General features: G+C 52.7%; 2 protein-coding genes and 1 long non-coding RNA gene across 9 annotated transcripts in view; 1 reads left to right on the forward strand and 2 right to left on the reverse strand.

Moving 5' to 3' along the window:
• Positions 1-21,425, forward strand: part of LOC106006710 — a 34,713-nt gene extending 13,288 nt beyond the window's left edge. For both annotated transcript variants that reach the window (XR_006605253.1, XR_001180982.2), the window contains one exon: positions 21,006-21,425. This is a non-coding gene — a long non-coding RNA (uncharacterized LOC106006710). The remainder of the gene's footprint in view (positions 1-21,005) is intronic.
• PVRIG (PVR related immunoglobulin domain containing) lies at positions 14,307-17,005 on the reverse strand. 3 transcript variants are annotated; one of them, XM_004761493.3, is made up of 5 exons: positions 15,804-17,004; positions 15,363-15,716; positions 15,144-15,267; positions 14,994-15,051; positions 14,307-14,899 (listed from the first exon to the last, which is right to left on the reverse strand). In XM_004761493.3, exons 1-5 carry the CDS (start codon positions 15,862-15,864, stop codon positions 14,624-14,626), a joined length of 873 nt encoding a protein of 290 aa, XP_004761550.1. In that variant the 5' UTR covers positions 15,865-17,004; the 3' UTR covers positions 14,307-14,623. The 3 variants fall into 3 exon arrangements, with proteins under 3 accessions (XP_004761550.1, XP_004761552.1, XP_004761548.1); XM_004761495.3 differs by having other exon boundaries at positions 15,363-15,554; positions 15,804-17,003; XM_004761491.3 differs by having other exon boundaries at positions 15,363-17,005.
• A 2,231-nt stretch (positions 21,426-23,656) lies between the features above and the next one.
• STAG3 (stromal antigen 3) overlaps positions 23,657-27,220 on the reverse strand; it is a 36,512-nt gene continuing 32,948 nt past the window's right edge. For 2 of the 4 annotated variants that reach the window (XR_006605249.1, XR_006605248.1), the window contains exons 30-34: positions 26,277-26,454; positions 25,961-26,065; positions 25,553-25,631; positions 24,338-24,567; positions 23,657-24,073 (exon numbers count right to left, since the gene is read on the reverse strand). Coding sequence is in view for 2 of the 4 variants with exons in the window: in XM_004761490.3 (XP_004761547.1) it covers positions 24,065-24,073; positions 24,338-24,397; positions 25,553-25,631; positions 25,961-26,065; positions 26,277-26,454 (431 nt within the window). In the remaining 2 variants the exon portion in view is untranslated. The remainder of the gene's footprint in view (positions 24,074-24,337; positions 24,568-25,552; positions 25,632-25,960; positions 26,066-26,276; positions 26,455-27,220) is intronic. The other 2 variants (XM_045075047.1, XM_004761490.3) reach the window with 2 other exon arrangements.

Below are 27,220 nucleotides of genomic sequence, written 5' to 3' on the forward strand. Positions count from 1 at the left end.
CCAGCAATTTCTTTCTTTTTTTATTTTTATTTTTATTTTTTTAAGATTTTATTTATTTGACAGAGAGAGATCACAAGTAGGCAGAGAGGCAGGAGAGAGGAAGGGAAGCAGGCTCCCCGCTGAGCAGAGAGCCCAACGAGGGACTTGATCCCAGGACCCTGAGATCATGACCCGAGCGGAAGACAGCGGCTCAAGGCACTGAGCCACCCAGGTGCCCCTCTTTCTTTTTTTAAAGATTTTGTTTATTTATTGGACAGAGAGACACAGCGAGAGAGGGAACACAAGCAGGGGGAGTGGCAGAGGGAGAAGCAGGCTTCCCTCCAAACATGAGCATGGAGCCTGATGTGGGGCTCAATCCCAAGACCCGTGGGGTCATGACCTGAGCCGAAGGCAGCCGCTTAATGAATGAGCCACCCAGGTGCCCCTGACAACATTTCTTGAAGAGAACTTGTGTACTTTTTGGTAATTACTATAGGGATTACAACTATATACTTAACTTTTCACAGTCTAGTTAAAATTAATATATTTTTTAAAATATTTATTTATTTATTTATTTGATAGAGAGAGATCACAAGTAGGCAGAGAGGCAGGCAGAGAGAGAGAGGGAAGCAGGCTCCCCGCTGAGCAGAGAGCCCGATGTGGGGCTCGATCCCAGGACCCTGAGATCATGACTTGAGCTGAAGGCAGAGGCTTAAACCACTGAGCCACCCAGGCGCCCCTAAAATTAATATTTCTAAGCATTCACGTGAAATGAAGAAAGCTTATAACCACAGAGGTCCCTTTTTACAATTATGGAAAATCCTGCCACTAGATACTGTTATAATTTTTGCTTTTGATAGTCATGTTTATTTTAAAGCATGTAAGAGGAGAAACATAATCCCTCCCGTTCTCTTGGAAAATGACCATTTCTGTCGCTCATTCGGTTTTCCAGAAGTTCCAAGCTTCCCTGTGGTGCCATTTCTCTTCCCTAGAAAACTTCCTTGGGGATTTCTTTCACCGCAGATGTGCTGGACAGAAGTTTTCCTTCATCAGAGAATATCTTTCTTTGGCCTTCGCTTCTAGCGGATGTTTCTACTAAATAGAGAATTCTGGGTTGATGGTTCTTTCTCTGAACACTTGAAACACAGTTCTGGTATCTTCTGGCCTCCGTGATTTCTGATGAGGAATCTGCAATTGTTTGAATGATCATTCTCCTGAATACAATGCTTTGTTATTCTCTAGCTGCTGAAAGGTTTATTTCTTTGAAAGAGATTTCAAATTTCTTTCTCTGAAAGGTTTATTTCTTTATTTTTGGTTTTCAATAGTTCGGTTATGATGTGTCTGGACACAGTTGTCTTTGAGTTGATCCTGTCAGACATACATGGGTCTTCTTAAATCTTTTTTTTTTAATATTTTATTTATTTGATAGAGATCACAAGTAGGCAGAGAGGGAAGCAGAGAGAGGAGGAAGCAGGCTCCCCACTGAGCAGAGAGCCCGATGCGGGGCTCGATCCCAGGACTCTGGGATCATGACCTGAGCCGAAGGCACAGGCTTAACCCACTGAGTCACCCAGATGCCCCATTCTTAAATCTTTAAATTTATGTTTTTCACTGCATTTGAGAAGTTTTCAGCCATTGTTTGTTCAGAGGTTCCTTTCTGCATTGATCTCTCTCGTCTTCCTCGAGAATTCCAATGACATATATATTCAATCTTGTTTAGAGTCCCACGGGATTCTAAGACTCTCTTCATTTTTTTTTTCTTTCAATGTTGTTTTCCCTGGCTGTTCTGGTTGGATTATTTCTTTTGATCTGTTTTTTTTTTTGTTTGTTTTTTGCTTTTAGATTATTTATTTATTTGTCAGAGAGAGTGAGAGAGAGAACACAAGCAGGCAGAGGGCAGAGAGAGAAGCAGGCTCCCGGCCAAGCAAGGAGCCCGATGCGGGACTTTCTCCCAGGACCCTGGGATCATGACCTGAACTGAAGGCATCGGCTTAACCTACTGAGCCACCCAGGCGACCTTTTGATCTGTTTTTAAGTTTCCTGATCCTTTCCTCTCTCACCTCTATTCTGTTATTGGCAGACTTCCAATTAACTTTTTGTTTCAGTTTATTATATTCATCAGCTTTAAAATTTCCCTTCGACTTTTTTCATGGCTTTTATTTTCTGCTGAGAATGTCTGTCTTTCCATTCATTTCAAGACTGTTTGCCTTATTTCATGGGGCATGCTGATAAAATAGCTAACTACATGAAAGTCTTTGTCTAATAATCCCACCATCTTGGCTGAGGGTCTTTCATATATGGACTATCGAGATTTTCCTGTTTCCCTGTATGTCCACTAATTTTGGGTTATATCCTGAACTTTTAAAGTATTATTAGTATTATAATATTAAATATTATCATTATAATTGTAATTTTAAGTATTAAGTATTATAAGTACTATTATTCTGTGCAGTGTTGGGTCCTATTAAAATTCTATGGAGAATGTTGATTTCTCTGTTTTGGTAGACAAGGGTGTGGAAGCCAAGAAAAATAAGACTGTACGCACCTCGAGTCCAGCCCTGACATAAGTACAGCCATCTTGGCAAAGCAGAGGCTGGCACCTGGCACCCCCTCTCCACCCACTCCCCTCCCCTCAGTAGTATGTGTGACTTTCCTCAGCTAACCCTGGCTGCCCTAAAAGAAAAACAAATAGTTAACTTGCAGAGATCACAATCCTGCAAGACAGGAGTCTCCCTTGATTTACAAATGTCCTAGAGATTTACAACAAAGAAGCTATCTTATCAATAGCACAATTTCCAGAGGCAAATAACTCAGTTCCTCAAGCCCTAACGTCACCCTCCCCTCCATAAAACTGAAGGAGGCTGAGGTAGAAAGAAAAGCAAATAAAGTTACATTTCTTCGAAACCCAAATCTCACTAACAAGGACGCGTGATAGAAGTGTGAAACTTTATCTCTAAACCTCCAAGATAGTGTCAGCGATCATTGCCAAGCATATGACCCACTGATATACATCTAAAGGGTCTCACAGGAAGATTTTTATTATTGGTAATGAATAACCATTTCCCCAGACAATAGCTAGCCCCTCAAGGTCCTGGAGACCTCGCTTCCAAAATTCCTTAGAGATTTACATCATCCATAATCCCTTTTGTCCTCAGCCACTGTGGAGTCCACCCCTACTCTCTTTAAAAACTCTGACTGTAATCTGGCTCCGGGTCCAAGTCCCTACTCCGCTGTGTCGCATGTACTTGGGCCCAAGCTTAAGCTTGTCAAAGAAACCCTCCTGTGATTGCATCAGTGCTTGGCTCCTTGGTGGTCTCAACAAAGACAAGTCCCAAGGCCCCTTCTGTGGGCCGTGGTTCCCATGCCATTGTCTTGGACATGGGCTTGGGGCTTCTACCCAGCAGCTTTTTCAAACTTCCTCCTCTTAAAAACAGAAGGCCAAGGTTTTAGTTTCCTCTTGAACGACTAGTCATACACTTCCTGTGACTGCTTCTGCTCTCAGGGAAAGCAGTGAGAGAAAAGGAAGAGAAAAAAAACAAGGGGATTCCCCTCACATTTCCCTTTGCCAGGTTCCGTCAGGCAGAGGGCTTTTTGCTCTGTCTCCTGGTTTCTTTCCTTTTTCTGTTTTTTTTTTTTTTTTAAGATTTTATTTATTTATTTGACGGAGAGACAGAGATCACAAGTAGGCAGAGAGGCAGGCAGAGAGAGTGGGGGAAGCAGGTTCCCCGCTGAGCAGATGTGGGACTTGATCCCAGGACCCCGAGATCATAATCTGAGCTGAAGGCAGAGGCTTAACCCACTGAGCCACCCAGGAGTCCCCTTAGTGTCTTTTTTTATATTTGATTTTTTTCTTGAAATTTTTCATCTCTGTGTTTCCATTCTGCATTCTAGTCATATCTCTGGATCTGTCTTAGGCCCATCCAGTAATTTTATCTCTTGCTGTATCTAATTTGCTATTTTATTTATCTACTTCTTTTTTCCCCTAATTTTTATATTTTGTATTTCTAGAGTCTCTGTCTGTGGTTTCTCCCTCCCAAGCCCCTCACCCACTTCCCCAATCTGCCTGGTTCCTTTTATATTCTCTTGTTTTGTCATACTTTCAATATCTTCTTTTCTTTCTTTAGCTATATTATCTTATGATGTGTCAAATAATTCCAGTATCAGCAGTCTTTGACATCTGATTCCAGAGCTAATTGTGCACACCTCTTGCTTATGATCACTTATTTTGTTGTGCTTTTTTTTTTTTTTTTAAAGATTTTATTTATTTGTCAGAGAGAGCGAGCGAGAGAGCGAGCACAGGCAGACAGAGTGGAAGGCAGAGTCAGACGGAGAAGCAGGCTCCCTGCGGAGCAAGGAGCCCGATATGGGACTCGATCCCAGGATGCTGGGATCATGACCTGAGCCGAAGGCAGCTGCTTAACCAACTGAGCCACCCAGGCGTCCCTGTTGTGCTTTTTTTTTTAAGATTTTATTTATTTATTTGACAGACAGATATCACAAGTAGGCAGAGGGGTGGGGAAGCAGGCTCCCTGCTGAGCAGAGACCCCCCCCCCCATGTGGGACTCAATCCCAGGACCCTGAGCTGAAGGCAGCGGCTTAACCCACTGAGCCACCCAGGTGGCGTCCAATGATTATTATTCTTATTTTTTTTATTGCTACTTCATCTTACTTGAGACTTCATCAGTAGGAAGCTTTGAAGCCCAAGTGTAAGTGCCTTCCTCCAGAGGGGGCGGGTTGACATTGACCAGGTACAGGTGTGTTACCCATCGGGGGTCAAAATGCAGTGGGATCTTGGGGCACTTAGGTGGCTTGGTCACTTAAGTGCCCAACTCTTCATCTCTGCTCAGGTCTTGATCTCAGGGTCATGAGTTCAAGCCCCATGTTGGGCTCCACAGTGGGAGTGGAGGTTAAAAAGAAGAAAAAGGAAGTGGTATCTTGAAGTGCCATCTTGTTATTCGTAGCAAGCCCCTCTTTGCCACAACTGGCTTTATGTTAATGAAGTGACTTTTGGAAAGTACCCAAGAATGGGAGCTGGTCTTCAGGGGAACCATACATGAAGCATCCCTTAATTTCCAGGGGGCGGGGTCAGAAGGGTTAGAGATTGAATTAATTACCAACGGCCAATGACTTAATCAGCCATGCCTAGGTTGTGAAGCCTCCATAAAATCCCAAAAGGATGGGGTTCAGAGAGCTTCTGGGTTGGTAAACATGCAGAGATGTAGGGAGAGTAGTTGGCTCCCAGAGCGTATGAAGCTCTATTCCCCTCCCCCATAACTTGCCTCAGGCATCTCTTCCATTCTGCGGATCCTGAGTTAGATGCTTTTATAAGAAACCAGGGATCCAGTAAGTAAAATGTTTCTCCAAGTTTTGGGAGCCACTCTAGCAAATTAATGGAACCCAAAGAGGGGTTGTGGGAACCTCCAATCGGTAGCCTGGTGACTTCTGAATTAGGGGGAGTGAGCAGTTTTGTCGGACTGAGCTCTTAAGCCTGTGGGATCTGATACTATCTCCAGGTAGATACGTCAGAATCAAGTTGAGTTGTAGGACACTCAGCCGCCGTCAGAGCGTTGCTTGGTGATGTTGGGAGAAATCCGCACACACACTAGAATTGGGATCAGAACTCTTTTTAACTCTGCATGTGACTTTGAGATGCTTATCTATTTTGATAGGTGAATTTTAGATCATTTATTTTAAATACTGGTCGAGGGGCACCTGGATGGTTCAGTGGGTTAAATGCCTGTGTTCGGCTCAGGTCATGATCCCAGCATCCTGGCATCGAGACCGGAATAGGGCTCCCTGCTCAGCAGAGAGCCTGCTTCTCCCTCTCCCTCTGCCTGCCACTCCCCATGCTTGTGCTCTCTCTCTCTCTCTCTCTCTGTCAAATAAATGAAATACAAAGAAATACTGATCAGTATTTCATTATAAATATTTGCCACAATTTACCTATTCTCTATTGATGGACATTTAAGTTATTCTAAATTTTTGACTATTGTAAATAATGCTACAATAAATATTTTTTACATGTTTCTTTGGGTACATGTGGATACACTAGAGTTTCTCCAGTGCATATACCTAAAAGTAGCGTTTATGGATCCTGGGGTATGCACATTTGAATTTTTTGAGATTATACCTAATTGCTCTCCAAGGAAAACCAAGACACACTCCCACCACTGTTCATATAACCTCCAGGATTATGTGAGTCCGCTGTTTTAATTTTTACCAATGTCATGGGTCTAAAATGGTTATTTTTATCAGCATGTCCTTGACTGCTAGGGAGAAGAGCATTTCTTTTTTTTTTTTCCTCTTTTTTCTTTTTTTTTTTTTTTAAGATTTTTTTTATTTTATTTTATTTTATTTATTTGTCATAGAGAGAGAAGCGAGAGCAAGCACAGGCAGACAGAGTGGCAGGCAGAGGCAGAGGGAGAAGCAGGCTCCCTGCCAAGCAAGGAGCCCGATGTGGGACTCGATCCCAGGACGCTGGGATCATGACCTGAGCCGAAGGCAGCTGCTTAACCAACTGAGCCACCCAGGGTTCTACACCCAACATGGGGCTTGAACTTACCACCTTCAGATCAAGAGTCGCGCACTCTGCTGACTGAGCCAGCCAGGTGCCATGGGAAACATTTCTTAGGCTTTGGGCCATTTTGATTTTCTCTTCTGTGAATTGCCTCTTTGTATTTATTATTTTTCTACATGTATCAATTTTTTAAAAGATTTTTATTCATTTATTTGACAGAGATCACAAGTAGGCAGAGCAGCAGGCAGAGAGAGTGGGGGAAGCAGGCTCCCCGCTGAGCAGAGAGCCCCATGTGGGACTCAATTCCAGGACCCTGAGATCATAATCTGAGCCGAAGGCAGAGGTTTAACCCACTGAGCCAACCAGGCGTCCCAACATTTATCTATTTTTAAATCGATTAGCCATTTAATAGATCTTTTGGTATCTGATTCGTTCTCAATTATATATGTTGCAAATGCTGTCTTTCTGTTTATGGCTTATAGTTTCATTTTATTGTACCTTTGAATTATAGAAAATTTTTTTTTAACGATTTATTCATTTGGGAGAGAGACAGAGGGTGAGGGAGACAGGCAGACTCCCTGCTGAGTGGGGAGCCAGACGCCCGGCTGGATCCCAGGACCCCGAGATCATAGCCTGAGCCAAAATCAAGAGTCAGATGCTTAACTGACTGAGCCACCGAGGTGCCCCCAAACTATGGAATTTTAAGTAGGATTTTCTCAGATTCATCAATCTTTTCTTTGTATGCCTTATTTAAGAAATCCTGTTCTACTCCTAAGGTCATAAAGATAGCTTCCTGTATTTTCTGCTGAACCCTACAAATTTGCTTTTCATTTTGGTTTTTCATCCAGTTGGAACTGGCTTTTGTATAAGGCATGAAATTAGAAGTTATGGTTTCCAGCCAATTGTGCTACTCATCCTTCCCCAGAGAACTGTAAGGCTACCTCTGTAATATTTAAAAGTTCCACATGGGGGCGCCTGGGTGGCTCAGTCGGTTAAGCAGCTGCCTTCAATTCAGGTCATAATCCCAGGGTCTTGGGATCCAGCCCTACATCAGGCTCCCTGCTTCTCTCTCTCCCTCTCCTGCCTCTCTGCCTACTTGTGCTCTCTTATCTCCATGTCAAATAAATAAAACCTTTAAAATAAAATAAAAGTTCCACATGTGCAAGCATTGATTTCCAGGCTTTCTGTTATTATTGCTCTATTTGTGCCAAAGCCATATTGTCTGAATTTCAGTATCTTTGTAATTAGTACCCATGTCTGGTATGTGAGACCCTCATCTCATTTTGGATCTTCAAAATCTTATTCTAGGCGTTTTGCCCTCCCATTTGCATTTTAGTATTGCTTGCACATTTCCGCGAGGAAACCTGTTGGGATTTTTACTGGAATGGTATGAATTTACGGACTAATTTGAGGAGAGTTGATGTATTTAAGATACTGAGTCTCTTATCCATGGCCATGATCTATAACTAAGTGAATTTCAATAGACAGATTGATTGATTGACTGATTTTTAGAGCACTTGTGCGTGGTGCGGGGAGAGGCAGAAGAAGAGAGAGAGAGAGAGAATCCCAAACAGGGTCCACCTGGAGCCCAATGTAGGGCTTGGTCTCAATGAGATCATGACCTCAGCTGAAATCAAGAGTCACCCAGGCATCCCTTGATAGTTTTATATTCTTTTTCCAAAAAGATCTTATGTATGTTTTGTTCAATTTATTTATTTATTTTTTCTATTACCGTATTGTTTGTTGTTTTAGATAATTGTGTCTTTTTAAAAATCCAGTCTGGTCTAAGAGTGAGGTCTAGTTTACGGACAGTGTCCTTTTCGGGTACTGTAGTACAACGGGTTTTTAAAAGGTAAAGCGGGGGCCCTGGTGTCCCAGGCAGTTAAGCGCCGCACTCCCGATTTTGGCTCAGGTCTTGATCTCAGTGTCGTGAGTTCAAGCCCCACACCGGGCTCTACACAGGGTTTGCAGCCTACCTAAAAGGAAGGAAGGAAGGGAGGAGATATAAGGCTGTATGACTGGGACACAATCCTGATACTGACTTTCCGCTACCTCCAGAGCCGCTTCACGCCCCTTTGGAGTCAGTCCCCTTCCCCAGCTCCACACCCTGGCAGTCCACGCTCTGAGTTCTGTCTCTATCATTTCTCCTTTTCTAGAATGTTGTGTTAACCTTCCAAAGAAAACTGCCAGTTATTTCACCAGCAAAATGGGTTTGTTCGGGAACAACAGAGGATTATAAACTGTGACAAATCAGCTGTAGCTAAATTAGTGTTAAGTTCACCAAACAAAAAGAGAGGAGCACTTTTTTTCTTCTTCTTCTTCTTTTTTAATAGAGGACAGGGAGCATCGGGGAGGGCTGTTACGAACAAGTCTATCGGAGTCACCTGGGGGTTCCGGCCGCAGTGGTCTCTCTCTCTCTCTCACTGGCTGGGTTGTCCTGAGGGGAGGCGAGGAGAGGCTTTCCTCCAGCTGCTGGGGCATAAAAGTCTCCTAACCCTAACTCTTCCCATTGGGTTTGCCGTGGGAGACGCTGCCACCGCCACCGCACAGCTCAAGGTAAGGCACGGGAGCACTCCCCTTCCCAACCTCCCCATTTTATTTTGGTGAAATTATCCTCGGTTAATTTTCACGGTCCTGTAAATGGAATCCTAGCCTTTTGGGTTTGGTTTCTTCCACTGAGCAAAATACTTGTGAGATGTATTCACATTGTTACGTGTGCCGGTGGCTGATTCCTTTTTACCGCTGGTCTGGGTGCGTTGCGTGGACGTATCACAGCGTGTTTTTTTCCCCACAGTTTTGGGGGATTACGCATAAAGCTGCTGTGAACATTAGTGCGGTTTGTGTGAGAGCAAGTTTTCGTTTCTGTGGGGTAAATACGTACAGGAGGGACCCTTGGGTCAAATGTGCGTATGAATTAACATTTCCAAGAATCTGCCAAAATGTTTTTCCAAAGCCATTGTACCTTTTGTTGTTGTTGTTTGGTTCCGGCTGCATTCAGGGTCCACAACCTACCGCACCTGGGGCCTGAGAGTCTCTGGAATGTTCTGGCTCTAATTTACGTTTCTGCCATCCTGAATCCCTGCGTGCAAAGTTCAGGAGTTTCATTTGCTCCACGTGGTCACTGGCTCTTGGTGTTGTACCTTGCTGTGGTTTTAATCTGCATTTCCCTGATGACTAACAATTTTGAAGTTCCTTTCCCATGATTATTTGCTACCTGTATCTCTTGCGTTTTTTTTTTCTTTTTTTTTTTTTTTTAAAGATTCTATTTATTAGGGGCAGCTGGGTGGCTCAGTGGGTTAAAACCTCTGCCTTCCGCTCAGCAGTGAGCCTGCTTCCCCCTCTCTCTGCCTGCCTCTTTGCCTACTTGGGATCTCTCTCTGTCAAATAAAATTTCTTAAAAAAAATTAAAAGATTCTATTATTTGATAGAGAGACACACAGCGAGAGAGGGAACACAAGCGGGGGGAGTGGGAGAGGGAGAAGCAGGCTTCCCACTGAGCGGGGAGTCCGATGCCGGGGCTGGAGCCCAGGACCTAGGGATCACGACCTGAACCAAAGGCAGACACTTAATGACTGAGCGGCCTGTATTTCTTCTTTGATGAAGTATCTCTTCAAATCTTTTGTCCAGTTTTTAAAAGTTGAGATTTTGGTTACTGAGTATTGAGTATGTTGAGGTGGTTTTTTTTTTTTTTTTTTAAGATTTTATTTATTTGGGGGCGCCTGGGTGGCTCAGTGGGTTGAGCCTCTGCCTTCAGCTCAGGTCATGATCTCAGGGTCCTGGGATCGAGCCCCGCATCAGGCTCTCTGCTCAGCGGGGAGCCTGCTTCCCCCCTCGCTCTCTGCCTGCCTCTGTTCCTGCTTGTGATCTCTGTCTGTCAAATAAATAAATAAAATCTAAAAAAAGAAAAAGCAAGTTAGAAATAAAGCTCACAACGTAAGAATCTGTTATTTTAGATCAAATTCTGCTGTGAAATTGGCAGCTTAAGCCTACTTGTGTGGCAATAAGACTGTTACCTGTCACTTTGACATTTTTTTTTTTTTTTTAAGAAGCCTGGGGAATTTTGATTAAGAAAGCTCTGATTCTATAGATCATTTGGGGGAGAATAGACCTTGTAACAATGAGCCTTTGATTTATGCACATGGTCTATGGCTCCGTTTACTTGGGACTTCACTTTCTCTCGTCAAGATTTAGGGCACAGCTCTGGCCCCTTCCTGAGACGCTGCCTGGGCTCTGACGAGGCATCAGTCGGCTGTATGTACCTCACTTGTGTGTCCGGCATCTCAACTCAAGCTCTCTCTTCTTGGCCCCTCGTCACCCTTTCCCTGGAAATGCTCCTTCCAGTCTTCCACTGAAACAAATGGCATTTCTCCTACCTAGTGGCTCATGCAAGACAACTGGCCATAACCCCTGAGACCACCCTCAACCCCTCTCCCCACAGCCAGGAACAACTCTGCCTTCAGAACACATTTTGAATCACCTGCTGCTTTCCATCTCCATTCTGCCCTCCGTGCTGGGACGCCCCACCTCCCACCTGGACCGTTGCAGTAGCTCACCAGTTCTCCCGACTTCTTCACAAGTCTTCTCCCCCCCTCCCCACAGGCTCCCTTTGTAAGGATGTCTCTCTGATCTGATCTGACTACTGCCCTTCTGATAAAACCCACGCTCCTTCCAGGTGCTTTGCCTATTCCCTCCCTCGCCCTATTTCAGACGCACTGACCTGCTTGGGGCCCTTGCCAGGCCAGGCTCCTTTTAACCCGGGCTGTGGGACACGTCTCTCCCGGCCTGCCTGGCGTGGTCTCTGCACAGAACCTAAAGAGTTCCCACGCAGCTTTAGGTTCTATTTTAAGTGTCACCGACTTAGAGGCCCCACCATGCCTTCTCACACCACTTTGATCTTTTTCTTTTAATATTTGTAATGTTGTCTGTTTACTTTTTTCTCCAAACCACCCAGATTTGAGATTCATTTCGCAGGTGTTGAAATGAGGCAGTTTGAGGGCCCTGTTGTGGACATTCCAGATGTCACTAGTCCCCCTTAGCAGGGTGTGCCCAGAACCTGAAGTTGGAGAACCTCCCCCTGCCCTTGGCTGGGCCAGCACACCTAGTGCCCCGTGCATTCGTGTGTCCCCGTGCTGGGAGCCGGATCACAGCCTGCGGCTTCTCATTGAGGAGTTACTCTCCCATGGCCCCTGGGAGAGGCCCAGAAAACAGGCCAGGGCCTGTCACTTGTCCCACTGGCTGAGCCCTCAGATGCGCCTCCGCCCTGCTTCTGCTCTCAAGGTCCCAGGCCCCCACCAGGCACCGTGGAAGTCAGCATGAGCAGGACGGACACCCCAACTCGGCTGGGGCGAGGCCATGTCCTTCAGCGCCCTGCAGCGAACCCCAGGAAGGGTTCAACTCTTCCTGGCCTGCAGGGCCAGAAGTTTCACACTCAGCAGGAGGAGGTGGTGTCCAGGTCCCAGCACACCTTCTGGGCTATCGACTCTTCCCACTGGTCCCTAGAAGGGAAGTACCTGCCAGGCACCTTGGCTCCTCCCCAGGCCAGGGGCCAGTCCGGAAAGGGGGTTGCTGAGGGTGCAGAGCCGAGAGGCAGGGACAGACCTGTGGGGACAGTGGGCCGCACAGAGGGTAGGGGTACTAGTGACGTGCGGCTGCCAGGCGAACGGTCAAGAATTCGCGATGTTTTTGGTGCAAAAAAGTTTTTATTACAGCCCTGGGATAGGACCTGTGGGCAGAAAGAGGTGCCCTCGGGATTGTGAGTGACCGACTGCGAAGCGGGGGCTGGAGATAGCGTAGGTCTCTAAGGAATTTGGAAGCAAGGTTTCCCGGACCTCGGGGGGCTCGCTGTCGTCAAGATAAGGTGATTCTCTACCGTCCAGTAAAACCTTGACCCTCCAGATGTAAACTGATGGGCCATGTTTGTAAGAAAGTTTTTACCACATGTCCTGAGGTCACACACCTATTTGGGGTGGGGCGGGGTCACGCTGCAGCAACTGACATGGACAGAGTCGCTGCGAGGCGGGGCCGTCCTGAGGGCCACTCGGGAGGAGCCAGCTGGTGTCCGGGGTGGTGGGTTGGGCCAGCTGCAGTGCTGGGGGACCCGGTGCGGAGGCGTGGGGGGTCGCTCTATCCTTTCCCCGCCGAGATGCCTATTCCGGATAGACTGCGAAGATGCTCTTCCCTCGGGAGGGTCTGGTATCCGCTGCAGAGGGACCCTGGAAACCGTTCACGGTGCACCGCGCGGCCGGGCCCCTCCGCAGTGAGCGAGTCCCCTCTCTCGGGCCTCAACGGCCACATGCGTGGAATGAGCAGAGCAGACTGTAATCACGAAGGGTGCCTGCGGGGCTGCAACTCCGCTCGCCTGGCTGGGCCCTCAGTGCCGCTGCCGGTTCTGGGGTGAGGGGCTGGCCAGTGTGGGGCAGGCCAGCATGGACCCTTCTGGCTCCTCGGTTTCACGTACCGCAGTGACCAGGCTGGCAGTGGCTCTGAGCTTGTGGGAGACCAGCTCGCGTCCGGGGGTCGCTCCCTGACCCCAAGGTGGGCAGGGGACCCCGGGGTGGAGTCGGGTTCAGGCCAGGGATCCGCTCCCTTTGTCTTATGAACATTCCCCTCCTAGAGAAGCGAGGGTTCCCCGGGAGCCCCCCAAGGCCCTGCAAGCCCGTCTGTGCCCACACCCCGATCCCTGGTCCTGACAGGGTCCTACGGCAACCGGGCCCTGCCTCACGTCTCCCTGACCCTCCCCAGGGAGCTCCGCAACCCCCCACCTCTCTCTGGAGCCCCCAGCTCTGCAGGGGCCACCGAGCTGATTAGGCCGGTGCTGAGCGCTTCTGAGAGGCAGAGGATGATCCCTTGAGGAGGAAGCGGGGCCCACCCTCTCCCCGGTGTGGGTAGGGGTAGAGCTGCTAGCCCCGGTAGTCCTGGCCCGGCGGGGCTGGGTCTTGGGAAGGCCACATTAGCACGGCCTGGAAGGGTGAGCTGAGTTCCCTGGAAGGTTCTGCGGTTGGGCCCAGGCTCCGGGCAGCCCCTTCCTCACCCAGGCAGAGGGAGTGCTTCCTGGCTTGGCAGGTGGCACTGGCCGGGATGTCCCACAAGCAGAACCAAAGAAGGCATGGAGTGACAGGCGTCCCCTCCCCCACGCTAGCGTTCATCGTGGTTGGGGTGCGCTCTGAGCCTGGCTCCAGGACCATTCTGTACCCCCTGCCCCGGAATCTGCCAGGTTCCCATGGGGGCTCGCCGCTTGCACCGCTGACCCCATGTTCTCCTGGGGCGAAGGTGTGATGAGGCGCAGGGGGTGTGTGTGCGCAGTCCCTGTGTGGACCGGGCCTCTACCCACCCCCCAAGCAGCCCGCGGGGAATAGTGCTGGTGCCCTAGTAACAGAGGAGCGGGAGGAAGCTACTGTGCGCAGACACGAGGGCAGTCGCCCACCCCTGAATTCTGTGGGAGGCAGCGTCAGGACCCCGTCGGCGGACCGTCTCCGAGCGCCGGACTGGGGCCACAGGGGCTGCTCTTTCCAGGTTGAAGAACCAGGAGTCCTTGCTACTCTAGCATGTGGCCAGATTTGAGTAGGGATCCTCCCGCCGCCCTCAGTCCCCTGTGTCCCTCACAAGGTCTGCAGGGCCAGGACTCCCCCCCCCCCCCCCCCCCCGCCAGGAACACCCCGGCTGGGGTGGGGGGGCGCGGTGGGCAGGTGAGAGCTCACATCCTGAGGCCCTGTCACCATCAAAGTCACACCTGGCCCCTGCCCCCAGGGGTCAAAACCGTCTCTAACTTCTCCACCCCTTAAAACAAGAAAAGGTCCAATGGAGGCCGCAGTCAGAAACCACTTTTTTTATTTTTTTTCACTTAGTTATCCTCATCACCTGTGAGGGCTGGGGACTTGAAAACAGGAAACGACCTGGGATGGGATTTTTGTCACCTCACGTAGATACACATGTGCCCACACGTACCCACACGTGCACACATGCTGACCACATCCGCAGCGAGGGGGCCTGGGCGGGGCGCGTGTGGAGACACTTCTGCAGGCCTGAGACTAAAACCAGATGTGCAAAGACGATCTGCCCCCGGGGCACAGGCCCCAGCAGGGGGTCCCAGAGGTCGGAGAGGAGGCCCAAGCGGGCTTGGGGTCCGTCTCATCGCACCCCTAAATGCCCCTCCGCGGCCCTGTGCCCCAGAGAGTCCGGGAAAGGGACGAGGTTGGGGCCAGCTTGGAAAGGGCTCTCTCCGGCCGGAGCATAAAGTCCGTTCTCCACGGAGACGAAGCTGTTGCGAGTCGAGGCGGGCAGGGGTGCCCAGCGGGCCGGCGGCTGGCGCGGGGGCACCAGGTCCAGAGTGGCCGGGCAGTAGCGGCTGGCGGGGACGGCGGTGCAGGGCGCGCGCGGAGAGACCAGGGGGACTTGACCGGCCGCCTGCAGGGGTGCCGGGGAAGGAGGCCCAAGTCAGGCTTTGCTCCCCAGGACCTGCCCTCCCCCGGCTGCGGCCTCTCTGCTCCCCAGTCCTCACCCTTGCTCGCGCCTGTGGCTGGGGGCTGGCGAGGGGCGGCTGGGCCTTGCTGACGGACCTGGCAGAGTGAGCGGGTTAGCGGCGGCGGAGCAGGGGGCTGGCCTGCCGCTGCGGGGGTTTACACTGGGCCCGACGGGGGTTGGGTCTCACCAGTGCCTCTGCCGATGCAGGAGGTGGAGGAGGTAGACACAGCCAAAGAGGAGGAGCCCCGACACCCCAAAGATCCCGGCCAGGTCCGCCCGCAGCATGGGAGCTGGCGTCGGGGCAGGGAGCCCTGGGTACAGACAAAGGGGCGTACCAGACGGCTGGCTGGAGCCCCGGTGTCCCTCCCTGGCCCCCCCACCCCCCGGCCCCTCTCCTCGACCCCACCTTGGTCTGTGCTGAGGAAGAGGCTCCCGCAGGCCTCCTGGGAGCCCTCGGGAAAGGAAACAAACTTGCAGCAGAAGGTGGTGTTAGCGCCGGAGCTTCTCCCCTCAGAGCCTTCTTCCACAGCGAGGGAGATGCTGGTTTTGGTCTCCCAGTGGGCCCGGCGGACCGGGGACCACTGCTGGATGCCGAATTCTGGGTGCAAAACGGCCAGCCTAGTCCCTCCGGCCCCATCAGGCCCCCCCGAGCTCACAGTCACCAGGGAGATGGAGCCAGAGCCCAGGAATCCGCAGCGGACGGTGAAGGTCGGGGCCGCGGCGGCCTCCATGTGAACCTGCACCCACACCTCAGGAGTCCCTGCGGGATACAGACGTAGCAGGGCCCCCGGGGCCAGGCCTCCCGCTACCGCCACGTCCTCCGCTTCTCTCCTGGCCCCCAACTCACCAGCAGTGATGCAGAACGTCAGCAGCACCGACAGCAGGACTGGGGCCCGGGGCCGGTCCATGGCTTCCCTCCGGCCCCCGCTCTGGCAGCGGGCGCGGCGGGGGCAGCACCGGGGCTTCCGTTCTCACCGCAGGAAGTTTTCATGTGTGAGCGGCCCCGGGGAGCCGCGGGGCTCGGTGTTCTCCACGCCCCCGCCCCACTTCCTCTTCTGTCTGCCCCGGCTTGGCCAACACAGGGCAGTGGACCCCCTTCCTTGCGTGACAAAGCCACGGCAACAAGGTCCTCCCCGCACCAGAAACTGTGCTGCCCGTGAGCGGGGCCGCGGCTCAGGGTCCTTCGCCAGCGCTGTGTCTCCGCAGCCACCTGGGCAGGCCCTGGAAGCCCGAGGGGCGGGAGAGGGAAGAACCAGGGGTCCCTGGTCTCTCCTTAGGAAGTGGTAGGGTACGGAATCGACCACCCCTCAGTTAGACAGAGAACACTCTCGATAATGCCAGTCACAGAGCGAGGCTTATTTCCAGCCAGCTGGGGTCCAAGTATCCGCCCGGCGCAGCGAGTTTCAACAAGGACTCCGAGCGCTCAGAGCCAAGGGTTTATACAGCATTTCCAAGGCACTTCTTCATGGCTACGTACCTATCCTGTGCCCCACTTGGACAGTTTAACTTTGTTTAACCTTTTGCCACCCTGGCGCCACCCTGGAGCCATCCTGGCAGTTAAGTGAGATTTAGGTTTAGAAGAAATTTATTTACATTTCCTCCTGCCTCAGCCTCCTTCAGTTTGTTTGTTTGTTTTTTTTTTTTAAGAAGAATTTTTTTAAATTTAAAATTTTTTTCCTTCAGTTTTATGGGGCGACCTTAGGCCTTGAGAAACTGAGCCATTTGTCTCTGGAAATTGGGCCATTGAAGAGATAGCCCTTTTTGTTGTAAATCACCAGGACATTTGCAAACCAAGGGAGACTCCTGTCTTGCAGGATTGTGATCTCTGCAAGTGATCCCTGTGGTCCCTGTGGCAGCATTGACCTAACCGGCCTGGTGGTATACGATTAAGTTGTTTTTCCAGGTTTTAGCTACTTTCTCTTATCTCAAGTTACCCCCTGCAGTGTGGGCTGGTTAGGGACGCTCAGTAAAATGGCTTCCAGGCCTTCAGGATGGCCATTCTTATGCTGACCCACGCTTACAGTGCAAGGTGCCAGCTTTTGCTTTGCCAAGATGGCTGTACTTATGTCCGGGCTAGACTCCAGGTGGGTACAGCCTTGTTTTTCTTGGCCTTCACACCTGGAGCTGGTTTCTGGGACTTGTTTTTAAGTCCGCTGGGGGAGGGGAGCAGGGACAGTAAAATAGGTCCTTACAGAAGAAGCTTCTGGCCCCCTCCTCCCAGCTAGGTGGGGGAAGGTGCGGGAGTTTGGGGGAAGCCAGCAGGGGTGGGAAGGTGAGAGCCTGCAGCCCGCTGCCTCTGCTGACTCTAGCTCAGCCTCCTTCCCGCCCGTGGCTTCATCACGTCCAGCTGTCCGCCTAGTGTCCCCTCTAGGATGCCCGTCATGAACGTACCCCAAACTGCCCTCTGCCCCCTCTGCAGCCTCCCCCGCGCCAACCCGGCAGTGGAGGGCAAGGGGCTTCCTGCGGCTTGGGCCCGAGGCACAGTCCCCTGGGGCTCTTCTTGCATCTCCAGCCTGTCCCGAAACCCTAAGGGCTTCCCCTCTGACCACCTCGGGCTTCGTCCCGCTCCTCCTGTCGCTTCCCTGACTCAAGCCGTCTCTTTCCGCAAAGCATCACTCCGAACCGCGCTCTCGCTTCTGTAAGTTCATAGAACAGACACGCGACACGCGCCGGGATGCTGCTGCGGGCGGGACGCTTTGCCTCTTGTCCTGGCCTGTGCCAAGCTTGAGGGGAGTTTGGTGAACCAGGGTTAGAGCCGAGGGCCTGGGCCGAGGACTTTTTTGGGCTAAGGTGTGGTCAGAACCGAGATGTGGCCCGGCCCCAGAACCACGGTCCTGTGAGGCCACACTTGCCCGCGTGCCCGTTCCAGTGCGTTCGATCCCATGTGAGGCAGACACCAAAACGGCTCTTGGACAGACGGTTTTCCCACCCACGACCGAAAGCTCAGGGAAGGAGGGCCTCCGGGTCAATCCCTTCACTGCTCCGGCCCAACGAACACCCTGTCAACCCCGTGACCTTCGCTCGGATCCCACGGACCCATCTCCAAACCTGACCCATTCCCGCTGGCGCCACTTCCTCCGCTGCTGTTGCCCTCCGAGGGCAGGAGCCCAGCTCGGGGCGGATGCGGAGCTCAGGGACGTTCGCAACCTCGGCCTCCCCTGCCCGGAAGCCCTCCTCCCACCCGCTGAAACCGTCCCCACCTTGCAAGGCCCAAACCCCACCACCTCCAGGAAGCCTTCCCGGAGTGAACATTTCCTTCTCTGACTGGCGGTGGGCCATGGGCGGTGGCTGCCTGGGGACGTCCTGCTGGGCTGACGCTAAGCCCTGGGGCGACAATGGTCTTGGAGAGCCGGAGCACGGGAGGGCAGAGCACGGCTTGGTGGGTGGGACAAAAAGCAGTGGCACAACTACTCACCCACATCTTCCATTTTGTCTTGTAAGCCACACTGTGCCTCAGTAAGTTCTCACTGTAGACGGTTTCAAACAACATAGAAAACCTCAAAGTTCCTTTACTTTCCCACTCCTTCCCATGCCCCTCCCCCATTTTCTCATGAGGTTCAGAATGTCCATATTTGATCATTTCTGGATTTTGTGCATGACTCAGGAAGCCCAAATTATAAAAATAACATTCTGAGTCTTGCTTTTATCCCAAACTCTACCAAGGGCTTCCTTTTAGCCCCTGAAGAATTTAATCTGCGGATGGTGTAGGACAGGGTGACCTTTCGGGTACAGGGGCCGCGGTTCTGAAGGGCCACCTTGACCATAAATGCTTACAAATGACCTACTTCTGGATCCTCTTTCCTGACCCGTGGAAGCATCTGCTAAGTTCTGTTTCACTTCTGCAGGGGACCGAGTGAAACGCTTTTGTTTTGATGTGATGACCCTTGTCCTTCCTCAAAACTCTCTTGGCTATTCCTGAACAGTTTCCAGAATTTTGAGCTCCAGAGACACGGGTCATTACAGCTGCCACCAGAAGCCCGTTATCATTGGGCCCACGTTGCTGGACCCGTTCCCTTTTGGACCCAAAGGCACACGTCCGAGGACACGGGTCTGATCATGGCCGCAGGCAGCTCAGGCTTTCTCGGTGAGGTTGCTGCAGCCACACACCGCTCCCGTCCCTCTGCGGTAATAACTGCTCCGTCAGCCTCCGGAATTGGGCCCGCGGGGCTTGGACTGGTGCCACAGTTTCCTAGTTCTGCAAGCTCGGACGGAGCCGCCTCGCCTGGTGAAGCCGCAGACCCCCCCCCCGCGGGTTACACTCTGCCTCCCAGGCTGGCTCCAGCCCTCCGGGAATGCTGCAGACCAGGGTTTTTTTCCTTTACGATCTTATTTTTAAGTAACCTGCACACCCCACGCGGCGCTCCTGCTCACAGCCCCGAGATCCGGAGTCGCGCGCTCCACGGACGCAGCCAGCCAGGCGACCCTGGTGACCGTCACCCTAGGAGACCCTCCCCACCTGAGTTTGCAGAGTGAGGCTCGTTAACTGATCTTCTCACAAGTATTTTAAATGTTGTGGAAAGGCCATCTGTGCGCCCCTATCAAGGGAGCCATGAGCGCAGTGTGCACGGGGTGTGCACCACGTGCTAGGGTTGCTCTGAGCAGGTCCCGCAGAGCAGCGCCACACTCGCAGTGACCTCCTGAGGAAGTGACGCGCCCCGGGCGCAAGGCTGGTACCCGGTGAAGCTGGAATTGGACAGAAGTTTTAGCCCCGGGACCTACGCTGTTACAACTGTGCCGAACGGCCTCCCCCACATTGAAAAATGTTAACTGACAAGGTTTTGATCAAAATCGAGCGGTCTCTGCCGCATCCGTGAGAACCTGTGCTCAGGCCCACGGCCGGGCTTGCCCCATCCCCGACGCGCGCTGCTTCTGCGGGACAGATGCTCTCTTCCTCCCGCCGCTGCTCCCCCACGCAGCCCCTTGGCGGGCTCTCTCCTACCGCCGTCAAGCCCATGCACGCTCCCCAGGATTCAGGGCTCCTTGGCAGCCCGGGGGTCTTCTCTGGTGTCCCAGGCTCCCTCCGGCTGGTCGGCCCCTCCTCTGGGCTCGGCTCCCGGCTGACCCCCGCCCTTCCGGACCTGCGTCTCTGGCCAGGCCAGCTCCACACCGGCGGCTCACAGGGAATCTCTGCTCGAGACAGACTCTTGTGGGTCCTTTCCAGACCTTGTGTGCCGCCCTGCCCCAGGCAAGGACCTACAGAGGTCAAGGAAGACTTCAAAATGTCTCCTGAGAAAATAAACCTTCCCCAGTCCCGCCTCCCGTATCCTCTGGGGCCACCCCAGAACAACAGCTGCTCCTTTCATCCTCCAACATCCCCAGGCAGTGCTTGCCGGAATGCAAAACGCAGGATGACTTACCTGTTAGCCCGAGACTATCTGAAAAAAATCTCTTCGCTTTATGATTTAGTTAGGAGAGGATACCACCAACTCCCCTTCTGGCAGAGCTCCTGGTCTCAACAAACATTAATAAGAAAAAAGTCTTAATTGAGCAATATTTAAAATAATTAAAAGCTACTATTCGGGGCACCTGGGTGGCTCAGTGGGTTAAGCGTCTGCCTTCGGCGCAGGTCATGGCGCCAGGTTCCTGGCATTAAGCTCCCTGCTCAGCTGGGAGTCTGCTTCTCAGCCCCCACCAAGCTCCTGTGTATGTGTGTGTGTTTATACGTGTGTGTGTTTATGTACATGCCACACACATGTGCTTGCTCTTTCCAATCTTTAAAAAAAAAGGGGGGGCTATTACTCAACAGTGAGCTAACAGGCAAGGCACAGCAGTCCCCTGAAAGGCACTGCTTGGTGTCACCTGTCGACCCAGGTGAGGTCAGCCTGTGCAGCGGCCTCCGCTTCTCTCACCCAAGCTGCCTTCAGCTCCAAATCCCCCTTGGCTTGCGCCTGGGCACTCGGGGCTGCTGCTCGGCAAGAGGTTTACCGGGATGAGGTGCTTCATCCCGCCGAGCTGTGGGTTTTGGGGGGCGGGGGGTGCCTCCGGTGGTGCCCAAAATAGCCCCTGCTGTCGTGCGGGACAGACCAATTCATGCTTCTCACTTTTAAAGGTTAGAACACAGCACTGTGAACTTCTGGGAGCACTAGTGACTCCGGTACGCTCTCCAGGATCCAAATGCTCACGTCGGACCAGATCCGCGGCCAGAGTGAGAGACGCAAACCCAGAGCCGATGATGGACCGCAGCGCCGGTGCCCTGAGCTGCCGCTGCGGTGTGCGTGGTCCCGAACCACGCACGTCCCCTCTAAACACACGGCCGCTGTATTTGGAAATTATTTCCTGACCAGTTTTAAGTCTTTCAAAGGAAAAATTTCAGTGGGTTTTAACTCATTAAAAAACAAAACAAAACAGTAAATGCAGCCAAAGGAGCACCTGTTCCATCTGGATTTTTACACGGTTTTGAGAGGAACCCCTCCCAGTTATGTAGACCATAAAAAATAATGACCAAAATAAACTGAACTTTCAACAAGAACCTCCAAAAATGTTAGAGCATGATTTAAAAATGTTTCTCACTTTGTTTTTTTTTTTTTTTTAGAACAGAGAGATATTTTGTACTAATATTTCAAAACACTTATTTCATTAACTCACCCATTACTTTTTCTTTTTTTTTTCTTCGAAAGAGCAACAGCGCATGTGTACAGGGCGGGTGGGTGGAGGGCAGGGCAGAGGGGGAGGGAGAATCTTAATCTCCACACTCCATATGTGTCCAAATCAAGGCTCTGTCTCCCAACCCTGAGCTCATGACCTGAGCTGAAATCTGGAGTTGACACTTAACCGACTGAGCCACCCTGGTACCCCAGCCACCGCGTGTGTAATGTGTCTAACAAATAGGGGCGCCTGGGTGGCTCAGTGGGTTAAGTCTCTGCCTTCAGCTCAGGTCATGATCTCAGGGTCCTGGCATCGAAACCCGCATCGGGCTCCCCGCTCGTGGAAAGCCTGCTTCTCCCTCTCCCACTGCTGGTCTTGCTGCTCTCGTTGTGTCTTGTCAAAATCTTTAAAAAAAAATAAAAACTACTGGTAAATGTTTATATAATTCTTTCACCTGACAGACATGCCCAAACTTTTGGAGTCTTAGGACTCTGAAGTTCTGTTTTAGTTACTCGTGCTGCATCACGAACCGCCCCACATCTAGTGTGAACATTCTCTAGTGCTCAGACTCTGGGGGTCAGGAATTTGAAAGAGGCACAGAAACGCTGAGGCTGGATGACTCAGAAGCTGGACGGAACGGTCTGCTTGACACGCGAAGCTCGTCTGGTGGCTGATACTGGACATACGCGGACTTCAGCGAGGGCTGCTGGCTGGGCCCCCAACCATGGTCTTTCCATGTGGCTGCTTGGGACTGTCTCACAATGGGACTGGGCTCCCCGAGGGTCAAGAAACAGGACGTTGGAAGCTGCTGGTTTAATTCTGGGTTCAGGGCCCGGCAGAGCATCGTTCCAACACGTGCTATCAGTCAAGCGATCGCAGAGCTCATGTTCCCGGGGAGAGGACCTAGACCCGGCCCCTCAGTTAAGAGTGTCGAACAGGTTGGGAGCGTGATGTGGAACTTACCTGTTATTTAAGACTGAGGCTCCGTTCGCCCCCCTGCACTATCTGGGTGCAGAAAGACCACGTTTACCGAGCTGCTGAGTTTCTTTCTCCATCTCGGAAGTAACCTCAGCTTGGCTGGTATTTAAATTACTTGGGACTCTTTCCCCTCCGGGATCCTCAGTGACCTCGGTATCCGCACCTTCGTTTTCCTCTCTGTTCGCAGTTCCCACAGGAAGGGCTCCTCTCCCTGGACCTGTTCCCCCTGAATACAGATCAAAGCTCTCCGGGGGGTCAGCGGCCCTTCCAAACAGACTCTTAAACCCGGCGTCCGTCTGGGGGAGACGGTGCTGGGGAGGAAGGGAAGGGGAAGAAGAAACCGGTTCGGCTGAGCGACCAGATCACAGGAAGTTGTGGCTCCTTTTGCACAGACCACCGGCGACTGGCTGTATCCAGCCTGGGACACCAGGGGGAGGACCCCAAGTTAAAGCAGACGCCCGGGACGGTAAAGAAGAGAGATCACCCGTAAACGGAGGCGGAGAGGCTTCAACAGTCCAAGCAGAACGTGCCGAGCGTGTCTGCGCGTGTCTGAGTGCTGGCCGGGGGGCAAAGAGAAAGCGGGGTGCTGTGCTCCTCCAGGAGAACAAGAACAGGAGAGTTTCAAGGAGGCGGTTTCCAGAGGTGGCCGGAGTAAGCGATGACGGTGGCAAGGGGCGGAGAGGGTGGTGGGCGAGGTTCTGCGGACTGACAGGACTTGGTGAGGAACTAGCTGAGGCAGATGAGGTCAAAGGAAAAGGCAGCGTCGAAGTCTTGGGTTTGGGGGTTGGACATGTCGAGGCCCTTTCCCAAGTTTCCTTCTAACTCAGACACAGATTCTATGCAATTTCAAGTTATAACAGGTGTCTTGGGGCTGAAGTCATGAATTTCCCTGGATGGAGGCTGCCAAGGTGTACGGCCTGTTCACCGTGTCGGTGACAGGAGACAGGCCGCCTTCGGCCGGTCGGGGTTCTGTCCACCCCCCTCGGTGTGCGCTGTCCTCACCAGGAAGGCACCTGAGGGCACGTCCAGGGCCAGCGTCCGTCCGTCTGTACACCAGGCCACGGGGCAGCGAGGCAGAGCCGCTTAAGACACCAGCAAAGAACCCGATGTGATCCGCTGAACAATCTCAAGCCACACCCCGGGGACCAGCTGCTTGAAACAGGTTTATTGAGGTAGTCACTGGGGCACAAAGGCGGCCGGGAAAGCTGTTCCAAAAATACAGAAAACTACTGGGCTCTTTCTGCTCAGCACAGGGAGGCAGAGCCTCTCCAGGACTGAGGTGAAGCCCCCCCACCCCCGACACAGCAGAAAAAGGCCCCGTCCTCAACACAGGGACAGAGCCAGGGAGCGTTAGGAAGGACAGGACCCCCAAGGCTTCTCGATGCGTCATCAGAGGAAAGGGCTAGGCGAGGAAGGCGCAGCCCACCTCTCCTTCCCAAGGACCGGGGTGGGGCCTGGAAGTAACGGCTCCTTCTGCTGTGTTCTCCCGTGGGCCTTTTCCAAGGTGAGGTGGGGAGTGGAGGTGGGGAGGGCCCCAGGATCCGGTCAGAAATCCTGGAACGGGAAAGATGAAAACAGAGAAAAAACAGCCCAAAGAGCAAAGGGGACGACAAGCTCCTCCCGGCGACCGCTCTAGTTCTCCTCCTAGCCTCTCCCCACGGCTACTCCGGAGCTTCCTAGAGCAGCGGAGAGAGCAGGCCACGGCCTGTGGCCTCTCTTGCCACCTACTGCCCCGGCACACGGGTTACCCGCCAGCTCCTCCCAAAGACACGCGGCGCCTCGTCCCCTGCCTTCCGCAGCCTGCGTGGGGACACTCACCTCAAGGTTCAGCTCTGTGGAATCTAAGAGGTCCAGCCCGTGCTCGCTGGGGGAGGAGTGCTGGGGGGAGGGGGCGCAAGTCAGACGGGCCCTTCGGTCCCACCGCTGACAAGAACCGCGGGGGGTCCCTGCACCCGCGGGGGGCGGGGTAGGAGGGGACAGTGGGCAGGAGCGGAGTCCCTCCCATTCGCTCCGTCGGGAACCGCAGGCTGGCATTTGCCCTGAGGGATCTTTAGGAAAGACCGTTTCAATAGAAGCTTTTTGCTCCCCAGTCTCTGAAGACATCATTGTTTCCCCCCCACAGTACAAACCCCTCCATTCCCCTGAACTGTTCTCTTCCGCCTTTTTTTTCTCCCGGAAGAACAGAGAAGAGCGCAACAGCAGCAGACCCAGACGCCTCCCCAGTTCACAGGCTCCTTTTTAATTCTTTTTCAACATTCTTCTACATATTCTCCCTGATTTTTATCTGTAGTTTCTCTTTTTTTAAATAAACATATAATGTATTTTTATCCCCAGGGGTACAGGTCTGTGAATCGCCAGGTCACAAAACTCCCTTTGACAGATGCAGAGGCCGAGGAGGGGAGAGAAGCTAACGTGGGGCGCCTGGGAGGCTCGGTCGGTAAGTGTCTGCCTTCGGCTCGGGTCATGGTCCCAGGGACCTGGCATGGAGCCCCTGCTCAGCGGGGAGCCTACTTCTCCCTCTCCCACTCCCCCTGCTTGTGTTCGCCCTCTCTCTGCCAAAAGATAAAATCTTAAAAAAAAAAAAAAAAAAAAAAAGAGAGCGAGACGCCAACTTGACAAGGTGGTGCGGCCGAGGACTCGCATCGCCTCACAGCTTCCTTGTGCGCCTGCGGGAGCCGCTCGCTGCTGGGGAAGCAGGTACGGGGTGGGGGGGGGGGAGTGAGGGGAGGCCCGGTGGGGCCAGGGTCCTGCCATCATCTTTTAGACGGAGATTAAGGGTGCGGCGAGCGTTATTTGAGTCCTTTTTGGTATTTTTAATTGTTCTTCCCTCCCTTCTTTAATGAAAGTCCAAGCAGAGTACAAAGCAACTTACAAATCTCCCTCCTTTACGCTGTGATTCTTTAAAAAAAAAAAAAAAATCCTGAGCAGCTTTCAGAGAAAGGGCAGCGCGAGGGCAGCAGAGGAAAGCCGTTCTGGCTCCTGGGTCAGGGCGGCCTCCAGTTCTAGAAGGAGAGGGAGGCCGGGCCCGCTCACCTTGTCCGCGTCTTGCCATCCTTCGCTGAGCTCGCTGTGAGCTTCCAGCTCGTCCTCGTCCTCTTCCATCAGGCTGAGTCTGAGGACCGCAGAGAAGGGGGGGTTCACGCTGCTGTTCACACACGAGCCCGAGCCCGGAGATTCTCTGGGAGGCACCCGGGGGTGGGGGTCGGGCAGCAGGGGTAGGGGTGCGGGGAAAGGGCTCTGGGGTCCCCCTGCTGCTTGCACCGGAGCAGCTCCCCTCCGGTCAGTGCCGCACGCCGGGGCACACACTACCGGGAAGGAAGGGGTCTGTGATGCAAACACGTCCTAAAAGCGGGGGCACAGAAGCTGTGGGGTGGGGTAGGTGAGAACCCCTTGCGGGGCCGCCAAATGCGAAGGGGGGACGGCACGGGATGAGACGCTCACCGGGTCAGCCGGCTGCCCAAGCCGGGACCTGGAGGGTGGAGCAGAGTCCGGAAACGCCGTGGACTCGAGAACCTTGGCCTCTGGTTGCCCGAGAGGGGCTGGCTGCTGGGAACGAAGTAGGGTCGGGGATGGGCAGAAGAAGGGGCGGCGGGGGGTGTTACAAGGGAGAAAAGCGCGGAGGGAGCAAGAAAATCTCAAGCTCAGACAGTGGGGAAGGCCCAGGGACGGACCCAGAAGGACGGAGAGAACAATCGGCAGCGCGGAGGCAGCCAGACACCGAGCCCCGATGCCCGGCGCTGCTGCCCCCGGCCCTCACCCCTGGGCGCTGTGCTCCGGTTCTGAGCTGCCCTCTTCCTCTGCCTCTCCCAACGCCCTCTGAGGCTGCCCCCTCTTCACGGCTGTGGAGGTGAGGGTGGGTGACGGGGGGATGCTGGTCAGCTGGAGACTCTCTTCCTGGGACGGACGGACATCCTCCCTCTGCCGCCTGGGGGGCCCTGCCGAGAAACAGGTGTGCGTCTTTTATAAAAAGAAAAGGTGGTGGGGGGGCGCCTGGGTGGCTCAGTGGTTAAAGCCTCTGCCTTCGGCTCAGGTCATGATCTCAGGGTCCTGGGATCGAGCCCCGCATCGGGCTCTCTGCTCAGCAGGGAACCTGCTTCCCCCTCTCTCTCTCTCTGCCTCTCTGCCTACTTGTGATCTCTGTCAAATAAATAAATAAAATCTTAAAAGAGAAACAGATGTGTGTATTCACGGCCGACCAGGTACGGCCACAGATGGCTTCCTACGTTTTCAAGACCTGCCCAAGGTCTGGTTCGTGAAAGTTAAGGAAGAAGAGAGTGGAAAACTTCTATGGCCTGGTGATGTTGGACTGAAACGGAGTATAACCCTGCGCTCTCAAAAGGCTTACAACATGGTATCTAGGACTTGTTCAAGGAAAACAAAAACAATAAAAAAAAGGCTTAAAATGGCTGTAGAGTTTGGGGATCAGAGCCACAAGGACGGAAGCAGGAGGGCTAGCGAGAACAGAGAAATGGGACACTAGATTTTCTAAAAGCCAGGAACACCGAGATGAGCGCCGTGGCGGCGTGCTGATCTGAAGAGGAACCCCCGGGGCTCATGGCATTAGTCTCTCCTGCAGAGACCTGAGAAGGCAGAAGAGGAGGAAGAATCCAAGTTTATCTCAGAAAATAAATCCTTAAAAAAAAAAAGCCAAATTGAACATAAAAATAAGCCACACGCATGACTCTGCCTCCCCAGGGAGGA

Source organism: Mustela putorius, unplaced genomic scaffold (genome assembly GCF_011764305.1).
Source record: "Mustela putorius furo isolate JIRA1106 unplaced genomic scaffold, ASM1176430v1.1 tig00000139_pilon_pilon_pilon, whole genome shotgun sequence".
Lineage (NCBI taxonomy): Eukaryota > Metazoa > Chordata > Mammalia > Carnivora > Mustelidae > Mustela > Mustela putorius.

Excerpts from the sequence above, each read along its gene's own strand:
- PVRIG (XM_004761491.3), bottom strand. The coding sequence starts at position 15,864 with ATGGACCGGCCCCGGGCCCCAGTCCTGCTGTCGGTGCTGCTGACGTTC. Across the intron at positions 15,268-15,362 it reads CTTCCTCAGCACAGACCAAG|GGCTCCCTGCCCCGACGCCA; the intron begins GTGGGGTCGAGG and ends GTCTGTACCCAG. Across the intron at positions 15,052-15,143 it reads CTGCATCGGCAGAGGCACTG|GTCCGTCAGCAAGGCCCAGC; the intron begins GTGAGACCCAAC and ends TCACTCTGCCAG.